Below are 10095 nucleotides of genomic sequence, written 5' to 3'. Positions count from 1 at the left end.
TTGTCTGGTCTGATCTGATGGAATACATTTTGTGTTCTGCTCCTAAATTTGCATATATGAAAGTATAAAGTAGATAAATAAAAAATATTACAAATAAATCAGCCTAAATGAAGACTGACTTTCAGGTATTTGTAATCCATTTCCATTTAAGGATGAATGTGTACAAGCACGAGTGCTAACTAAGTAAATGTATGCGCTTCTGCTTTTATATTAATTGTCATGCTTTCCATAGTAATAGAAATGTTTTCATTTGGTTGTGGGGCTTTATGTTATTTTACCCATTCCGAGCATTAGTGGATAAACAAAGCAGCGGTCTGACGTATTTGCTTTGTCTATATAGTTAATCGGTTTCCTGGCAACATTGTAGACCTCCGTTTACAAACAATATTAATGAGAAATCATTGCAAGGCCCTATCAGACATCTTTGACATGGCAGGAGTTCTCTGTGGCACAGAGTCTTTTCATAAAACAGCACTAGTACCATCTTATTTGACCTTCAGCATGGAATTCTAACTTCTTTTGTAACACACTTATTGGTCACCTTGGTAACCAATTCAAGATCACAGCCATTTCACTTTTTCTGTATTTAAGTCACTCTATATGTTTGACAAAACCTGACAAATAGCCAGAGAAAGGGGTTGTAAATAAAAAAATAAATAATAGAAATAATTTTTAGGGTGGACTTAAGGAAAAGCAAATAGTCATGTAATGATTATATTGTACTGAAAGATAGATCGATAGATAGATAGATAGATAGATAGATAGATAGATAGATAGATAGATAGATAGATAGATAGATGGATGACTATGGCCTTAGATTTGCAGTCTTCATTTACATCTGTGTAAAAAAATAAAAAAATATTCAGGGTATATTGCTTAACTGATTTGCACTTTTGGTTTTAACCATTTCAGACTTATTAAATATACTAACAAATAATAGGATGGTTCTTCCGTTTTAATTGTTTTGTTCCCCTTACAGAGATTGTCGCTTATTTTCAATCCTGGTGATCTCAATGAATGCAAAGGCAATATGCCTATAGTGGCACACAGTTATCAATTGCCTGACACTCATCTTAACCCTCCCCTGTTCTACCCAATATGGAACAAAAATCTTTGTAGCTGGTGGGCATGAGGACATAAATGTCCAGACTTGGATTTTTCATATTTATATGGCTTTGATTGCTTCCAGAAATCTGTATGTTTTCCTACTATATCCATTGTAAAACAGTGGTTGGTAAATGATACCCTTACCAGTCATGACTGTTTTACTAGATTTTTATTTTTTTAATTCAACAGAACATTAATTGTTAACGTATAATGTGGCATAGAGTCAATCAGTTTCTGCATATTTCTATCTGGCCGTGTTGTAAAAGTCTAGAGGAGCTTTAAGGCAGGGTTCACACTAGCCACGCCTGTGGCTCACAGCAGGGGTCCAGTGCATCCCTGTTCACTGTTTCTGGATGCCCCCCACCCCCACAAAACTGTGTGAGCCGGGTCCATCTAGAGCCGGTCACAGTCTCCTGTCATGAGAATTGGATGCAAGGAAACCTGCATCCAATTGCATCAGTGTGAATTCACTCTAAGGCTGGGTTCACACTGGTACGACAAATGCTCCGACATTGGGAGCTCATGTTGCAAATCAATGTTTCCCTATGGGAGCCGTCTTAACTGGTCCGACTTTGAAAATGCTCCCTGTACTAGTTTGATCCTACTTCAGCCCATTGACTATCATTGAATTAGGATCAAAGTCAGATCCTTGTCCTAACCATCTGACTTTGGCATCAAACATTGTGTTATTTCCTGCCCCCTGCTGTAGCCCATCCCATTGTGTGTTAGTTTTGATTGGTCAAAGAACAAGTTGTACTATCTGAAAAGTCAGATCAAAGTAGTATCCTGTTCATGATGGATGTAGGATCAATGCAGGACTGATGTCACAGAGCAAAGTAGGATGAAAGTAGTACTACTGTCGTCTAAAATAGTGTGAACCTGGCCTTAAGGTTGTTGGCCCACTACCCACATTTTTTTATACAGAGATCCTCAGCTCGTGCGTTGTGATCAGCAGTGCAGTGGACAGTGTCTCAAATGGAAAAAAAACAACTGTTAACTGAAAAATCCACTGCCCAGGAAAAAAGTAGTAAGCAGCCGCTATCCAAGAAGCTGTAACATCATAGATAGCTATAAGCCAAATGTGATTCTCAATCATTGGTGGAAGATAACTCTTCATTTATAATATGTAAAGAGGAAAGGATCGCCGCTACTCTCGTCCAGCCCCTGTGAATTAACGATAAAGCCTACATGTCATCACCAAACCACACACCCCACTCTGTTTAGTTATAATATGAAAAAGTCCATAAGCTACCTTAAGACCCCTTTCACACTGGAGCAGTGCAAGCGTTAGCGGTAAAGCACTGCTAGTTGGAGAGGAGCCTTACCGCTGTTATAGCAGCACTATTTGGCTGTTAGCGGGTGGCTATTAATCCTTTCTTTGGGCACTAGAGGGGGTTAAAGGCGCCGTGTTGTGGCGCTGCCAAATCGCTTTGCAGGCACTTTGGCAGCTCTGGCCATTCATTTCAATGGGCAGGGTGTTTTGGGAACACTCCCGCACTGCCCCAAAGATGCTGCTTGCAGTACTTTTTTTCCCATCCCGCAAGTGCACCGCCCCAGTGTGAAAGCACTCAGGCTTTCACATTGGGGTTGCTTGAGAGGTGCTATTTTTAGTGCTAAAAACGCCTGAAAAGCGCCCCAGTGTGAAAATGCTAGAAAAATCCCTAATAACCTAGAAAGTTTATGATATTATTGAGATCTTATGTATCATTATTATTACTGACCACTAGATTTTCAGTTAGACAACGTCTTTAATGTATCTTAATGTAGAAAACACCAGCATCTCTTACCATACACCTGCCTTACTATTAATTTTGTGACCAGTGAAAATGTATTTTTCTAAACGATTATCAGCGTTTTATCTTTGTGAAGTTTTCAAGAAGACTTATTTGAATCCATTAGGATCACAGTCTATGAAAGAAATGCAGACATAGTGTTTCACACAGGAGGAATGAGAATGTGCCACTAAGCTGTTTTATGTGATTGTCCATAATTGCCTACCAGGTAGATGTCTTATATAATTTCTATGAAAATTGCAAATCAATTAAAGCAGCCCTAAGGTCTGTGCAGCTGTTTCATTGTAAAATAAGGGAAAATATTCCCTATGCAGTAGCACTATGTTGCTATCTATGGTGTAACCATGAATGGACCTGTTGTTTTTTTTTTTTATGCATTTCACATGGTTACCACTCCAGGGTTCATTTTTATTACATTGCATATTTATTTATTTTATCCCTGCTACAGTGTAGATATCATTATCATGTATTCTACAATAAAACAACACTATACTGTAAAAATTCAATGTATGCATTATTTAACCACTTCAATACCGGGCACTTTCCCCTGTTCCTGGCCAAGCCAATTTTCAGCTTTCAGCGCTATCACTATTTAAGTGACAATTGCGCGGCCATGCTACACTGTACCCAAACTACGTTTTTATCATTTTGTTCCCACAAATAGAGCTTTCTTTTGGTGGTATTTGATCACCTCTATGGTTTTTATTTTTTGCTAAACAAATAAAAAAAGACCAACATTTTTGTGCTACTGAGCTATACTAATAATGACATTGCTATAGTTGCATGTGATTGTTTCTTGATATGGTCATATCCCTGCTTTCAATAACCTGGCAATCTTTGTGATAGCCTTTTAACTAAAATGCATATTTTAATTAAATGGTTAAAAAACACTATGAGGACAGATTTGGAGCCCACTCTTTTAATGTGAACCTTGCTATAAAAAAAAAAAAAATAGGGGTATTTGGAGAATCAAATGATAGAGCTGTAGCTATAATCGGCTGCAAATGGGGGAAATACTGTACAGTATTGCTACTCTCCTAAGAAGGTACTAGTTTGCAGGACATAGCAAAAAGACAGCATGCAGTGCTGAAGGAACTGAATATGAACATTAGCAAAGTACCTGCTGATTACTCTGAAAAGGGACACCTTTAAGGCCTCTTTTACACTGGGGCATTTTGCAGGCGCTATAGCATTAAAAATAGCGCCTGCAAACCACCCTAAAACAGCTGCTACATTCACTCCAGTGTGAAAGCCAGAGGGCTTTCACACTGAAGCGTTGCGCTGGCAGGGCGTCAGAAAAAGTCCTGCCAACAGCTTCTTTGGTGCAGTGAAGGAGTGGTGAACACACCGTTCCTTCCCATTGACATGAATGGGGCAGCACTGTCATACCGCCGGCAAAACATTTTGCGGGCGGATTTAACCCCTTTTCGGCCGCTTGCGGGGGTTAAAACCGCCCCACCATTGGCTAAATAGTGTCGCTAAAACGACTGTATAGTGGCGCTAAAAATAGCGCCGCTTTACCGCTGACACTGGGGGTGGCACAGTGTGAAAGGGGTCTTAGTACAAAATACTTACCATAGGTAAAATATACATCTCAGCCACACTCAGTTATGCTAACCACAAAGAAAATTTTGCACAAAAAATTATTGAGTGGCTATACCCCACCATTGCTAACGGGGGGGGGGGGGGGGGGGGCAATGCCACAAGGGCTAAATAAAGCCAAGCAGAGGACCTCCGGATGTTTGGAGACTACTGGTATAAGGAGCAATGTATTCAAAGTTGTAGCAAGCAATATTATAGGATGCGGTCAGGGTAGTTTGCCATCAGATGCAGAGCTTAATAGATGTTGGATGACAACAACAGCATGGCTTAATCCCTTTATAACTATTTATGCCATTGATGCCTAAAGGATCAGGCCAAACTTAGCAGCTTCAGCATGTTGATAACACAATCATCCATGTCTTTATGGACCTCGTTTTGTGCACTGGTGCACACTCATGTTGGAACAGGGAAGGGCCATCCGCAAACTGTTCACAAAAAGTTGGGAGCATGAAATTGTCCAAAATGTCTTGGTGTGCTGACACCTTAACCACTCCCACCCGGCCTATAGCAGTATAATGGCCGGGAAGTGGTTCAGGATGAGCATACCCCCGCTCCAGCCAGTGCCCCTGATTGGATAGATTGGCTCCCGCTGCTGTTAATCAAATCTAATTACATGGGAGCTGGGGGCGGACCTCAGTCCTTCCGTCTGTGTCAGCAGCAGGAAACGGGCGCACGCCTGCACGGGTGCGCCGAGGGAGAGCACTTCTCCAACGGGGCACTTGAGAAGAGGAGAAGCCAGGAGCACCGTGGAGGGACCACTCTGTGCATAACCAACTGCACAGAGGAGGTAGGTATGACATGTTTGTTTTTTGTTTTTTTCAAAACTGAACCTTTAGTTATCCTTTAAAGTTAATGTGCATGTACAGGCAGGCATCACAATACTTTTGACAATATAGTGTATGTATTCCCAGCTGGAGTCATCGTGCTATTGGACATTTCAAGACTGCAGACAGGAAGGAGTTAAACAGAATAAAGTTTTCTTCTTGGACTGGGAAAGTTAAAGAACAGATCTTGCTTCAGTTGGGAAGCTGTGGCACCTGAAAAGATCTGTTTGTTCAAAGAACACTTTTGTAGAGAGGAGGTATCAACAGTTCCTCTTAACTAATGTGTAAGTCTGATCAGCTGGTACAGGAGATGTTGGTGGAATGCTTGAACCAGTTGTTCGGTACATGGGCTGGCATTATTTTTTTCCCCAGGATTTTAACTGTATAAATAATGTGTTCAGTAAAGACAGGAAATAATAATGTTAATAGATTAAAGCAGGATTAAAGCCAAAAACAAATATATAATAAATTGCAGCTTACTAATCATTTAGGCTGCATTCACACTACAGCATTTTGAATCATGGGCAGATCTGCCATGGATTTGCCCATGACTTGACAGCGCTGATGCGTAAAATGACAAAACGCGGAACTTGCATTTGAGATGCCATTTATTTGAATGATACCTCAAATCAGGGTGCGGGTCTGCCGCGATTGTCGTGCTGAAATCATGGCAACCCGCATCGTGGGATGCAAGTCACCCCAAAGTAGCTCTCCTGAATTATTTCTGGGCGACATGTGGGTTGCTGCGATTGCAGCTCGTTTTATCGTGTGACAATCACGGCAGACCCACACAGTGATTTTGAGATGTCATTCAAATGAATGGCATCTCAAATGCAAGTTCTACGTTTTGTCATTCACACATATGTGCTGTCAAATCGCTGGCAGATCCGTGGCAGATCTGCCCGCGATTTAAAATGCTGTAGTGTGAATGCAGCCTTAGATGTGGAGGCTGCATTAATTTTCTTTTTAAGGCTAGTAATCCAGCCAGTATAACCTTTCCTGTGTTACTGTGTCTGCATTCTGGATGAAGTAGTAAAGCAGACACCTTTGGACAGTAGCATTGTCAATCTGGGGACAGGGTAGTGTTGAGCCCTCGTACACACGGTCTGATTGTTGGACAACCAAGCATCTGATTTTTGTCAAAAAGGTGTGTGTGGGGATTTTGTCTAGCATACTATCTGAAAATTTACGTACTATGAGAGTATAAAGAGGAAGTTCATTTCTCAAGTGCCACCCTTTGGGTCCTTTCTGCTAATTTCATGCTAGTAGAAGTTTGGTGAGCGTTGATGCGCGATTTTCAGATCGTACAAAACAAATGCCTTTTAAAATACGTTTGGCATAACTACATGAAGAGCAGCTTCATTATTATCCCAATAAAGAAGATGAGAATTTTGACATTTCATCAATTGCCGCATCACGAATGTTAATTCTAGATTACAGACTGTAGTTTACAAGATCAACCTCTTCCCAGTATGTTTGTACTTTAGACTTTTGTGTGACGGATTTCTGTACTGATCATCTGAAAATCAGACAATGAGTTCACATCAGACAAAAGTTTTATAGCCTGCACATCTACCTTTTGTGTGGTGTAAAACTCAAATCGTCTGTTTGACTTTTCAATTTCAGAGGGACTTGATTGACAAATTGTGGTTACACTTTATGAGCAGTTTTTTTTTTTTTTTTTTTTTTTTTTTCCTTTTGGGATAAAGGTTTACATAAATGAGTCAAAGATGAGCAAAAAGTCTGGTGATTCTGACATGTTCACATACTTTTAATTGAAACAATATTGTACAAAATATTGTACTAAAAAACGCCGCTTAAACAGCTCTAAAGCGCCTCTAAAACTAGCAGCGCTTTAGCGCTAATGCGGCCGCAGCCCCAGTGTGAAAGGAGTCTTATACAACAAAATGTTTTTTATAATTTTTTTGTAATGTAGACATACATTATTAAATAAATGTTGTATAAAAATAAAGTATGCAACTAGAATAAATGTAACTTTAAAGTCCTGCAGGAACCTGTGAGCACAATCTGCCTTGATGCTATGTATTTTATGCACCGTTTATTCTAACAATTATTGCACATCTGTTTTAGCTCGGAAGTCTAAAAAGCTAGGAAAGTTAAAAGGGGTCCACGAAGAACACCAGCAACCTCCTTCACTTCAGCAGCCACCTGTACAGAGTCCAAAGGATGAAGCCACATTCACATCCCTACCAAAAGACACCTCTGTTTCCACAAACACAACTATTGTTCCAATCATATCTGCTGTTTCCCCTGGACTTACACTGTCGGCAACTGTGATACTTGAAAACATAGAACCAGAAATTGTGTATGCGGGATATGACAGTTCGCAGCCAGACACAGCAGAACACCTTCTGTCCAGCCTCAACCGATTAGCTGGAAAACAGATGATCCAAGTGGTCAAATGGGCAAAAGTGATTCCAGGTATGTAATGAAGTTTCTAGGATTGTGCTGGAACATATTTAGTTTTTATTTTGAATGTGTACTTTTGCAATATGATGGATACTGTATATAAGTGATATCAAAACAGTTATAGTACCTTAAACTGTTAAATACAGACAGTTCTTAGTGTTAGTGTTACTTTGTGTCGTAAAGCAGGTGAAACAATCTGTGCATCTTTTTACGTTTTAAGTTCTTTTAAAGAAGTATAAGATTTGAAAACATACCATTTTTCATGAATGTGATGCTGTAGCTGTCCCACATCAGCTCAAAGCCTTGGATCACACTATTGCAGGTGCGGGAATCACACCTGCGCTGCTCTTTAAAAACACACAGGCCTGCAATTGATTCCTAATGGCACCTCCGTGCATCTAAAACAGCAGCAGCATTTGTGGGAACCACCAGGAAATCGCATGGTGCAAAATCACTATGTGATTTCCCTGCCACTGCATTTTGAAAACAGCGCAGGAACCTTTTTCCTTTATGAAATGCAGGCACAGCAGCCCATTTAAATTACTAGGCTGCTGTGCCTGCTGAGAGGCTGAGTGAGCTGCTGGTCAAGCATCTGTGCAGATTTCAACATTATTGTTGGGATTCCAGCAGAGCTTGGACTGGCCTTGTGATGTCAGCTGATAGTGGGTTTTTAGCCCGCTGTCAGCTGAATCTGGGTCACAGTAGTGCATTAATAAGTGCACTCCTGTTACCTATTGAAGAAGTATGGCCAAAAGAGCTGTAGTTAGGTATTTAAGTGGTCAAGTGATCTTTGTACCTGGTGGAGCTTTTGTTTTGCCCTATCACAATTTTCTCCCCCCAAGAAATTAACACATGCAGGTATTATGTGCTTTTCAGGAGTGCTGCCTGCTGCAGTACTTACTATGCAGTGGTATTCAGTGCTAGAAGAAACACTGTAATGATATTGAGACCGGCTGGGTGCGTGTTGAGCACTGGGGGAGATCCTGAAGTTGCAAGATTCAACACTAAGGCCCCTTGCAAATGGAGAGCATTTTAGGGATACACTGCTCCCATACAGCCTTCTGTACAAGGGACATTATGGTTTCATGTATGCATTTTTCATGTATCAAAAGGATGTGCCTCTTAAATACACTATCCAGGAATGAAAGAAATTGTAGATGTTGCACTAAGACATGTGGAATGGATCTATAGATATGGTTACATTTCAGGTACCATTGTCTTTATGTTGCTGCCATAATTGGCAGTAAAAAAAGTCTCCGGTCAGTGATCTGCTGTAGGAGTCTCTATTGCCCCATCCACAAGATAATAACTTCTCAGATGTCCAAATCAATTCAGGTTATGACAACACTACATCTGTGTCTCTCTAATTTAGGAGGTGGACAAATAAGTTCTATTTTGTCAACTATGTCTTTAACGTATAATTAAAGGCAAAACTTTTTTTTTTATGTTTAACCCCCCTAGCGGTAATCCCGAGTCTAGCTCGGGTTGGGAATTTATTAGCAGGAGCGGTAACCCCAAGCCAGACTCGGGATCGCTTCGCTGGATGCAGGGGAGGACACAGTGAGAGTTACTTACCTTGTTCCCTGGATCCAGCGATGTCCTCCGCGCTGTATGATCGAGCCGTCCTCCGCTCGATTCAAAGTGCCGAATGCCGCCGAGCTCCATTCCCTGCGACATTATGGCGCACAGGAGCGGAGAACAGCGGCAAATCCAAAAAAGTAAAAGGACACAAAACACACACAGCACTGTAATCTTACAGATTACAGTGCTGTATTAAAAAATTACACACCCCCTTTGTCCCTAGTGGTCTGTGCAGTGCCCTGCATGCACTTTTATATTATAAATACTGTTTTTTCTGCCTGAAATTTGGAGATTGTCCATAGCAACCAAAAAGTGTCCCTTTTTCAGTGTTTTAGGCTTTGATTACATTATTGAATAATTTTGATTATTCTTTATTATATTATAAACTTTATCATACCCGGGATGTCTGCTAGACTCTGGTTTGAACAGATTTAAGAGCATTATTCCTAAGAATTACAGGACTACAAAATAAAACGCCAGATTTCCATGCAAAATAATTGTACCGCTTTTAGCACCTAAATCCAGACTGAATCATACCGCCAGGGAGGTTAAATAGAGTAGAGATGGATTAGAGCACTTATCAGTTTTTATTTTTACCTGTGCCCCCATTAAGGAGATTCACCCTCTTTATTTGTCCTGTTTGCCATTATCATTGAAAGTGAAAGTAAAAGAAACCCCCATATTTTGGGTTATCCCCAGAAAAGTAATAGAGGGGAAATCTTCCAATGAGGACATTAGTTCTGGTAACCTGGGGGTCC

At 40.6% G+C, this 10095-nt stretch overlaps 1 protein-coding gene across 4 annotated transcripts in view; it reads left to right on the top strand.

Annotated features, from left to right (window-relative positions):
* NR3C2 (nuclear receptor subfamily 3 group C member 2) overlaps window positions 1-10095 on the top strand; it is a 488739-nt gene that overhangs the window by 405484 nt on the left and 73160 nt on the right. For all 4 annotated transcript variants that reach the window (XM_077477013.1, XM_077477014.1, XM_077477016.1 and 1 more), the window contains exon 5: window positions 7418-7768. In XM_077477013.1, the coding sequence (XP_077333139.1) occupies window positions 7418-7768 (351 nt within the window). The remainder of the gene's footprint in view (window positions 1-7417; window positions 7769-10095) is intronic.

Source organism: Lithobates pipiens, unplaced genomic scaffold (genome assembly GCF_037356315.1).
Source record: "Lithobates pipiens isolate NorthernLeopardFrog02 unplaced genomic scaffold, aLitPip1_a1.2 Scaffold_13, whole genome shotgun sequence".
In the NCBI taxonomy this organism is placed as follows: Eukaryota; Metazoa; Chordata; class Amphibia; order Anura; family Ranidae; genus Lithobates; species Lithobates pipiens.
This window is presented reverse-complemented; position numbering and strand designations above follow the sequence as displayed.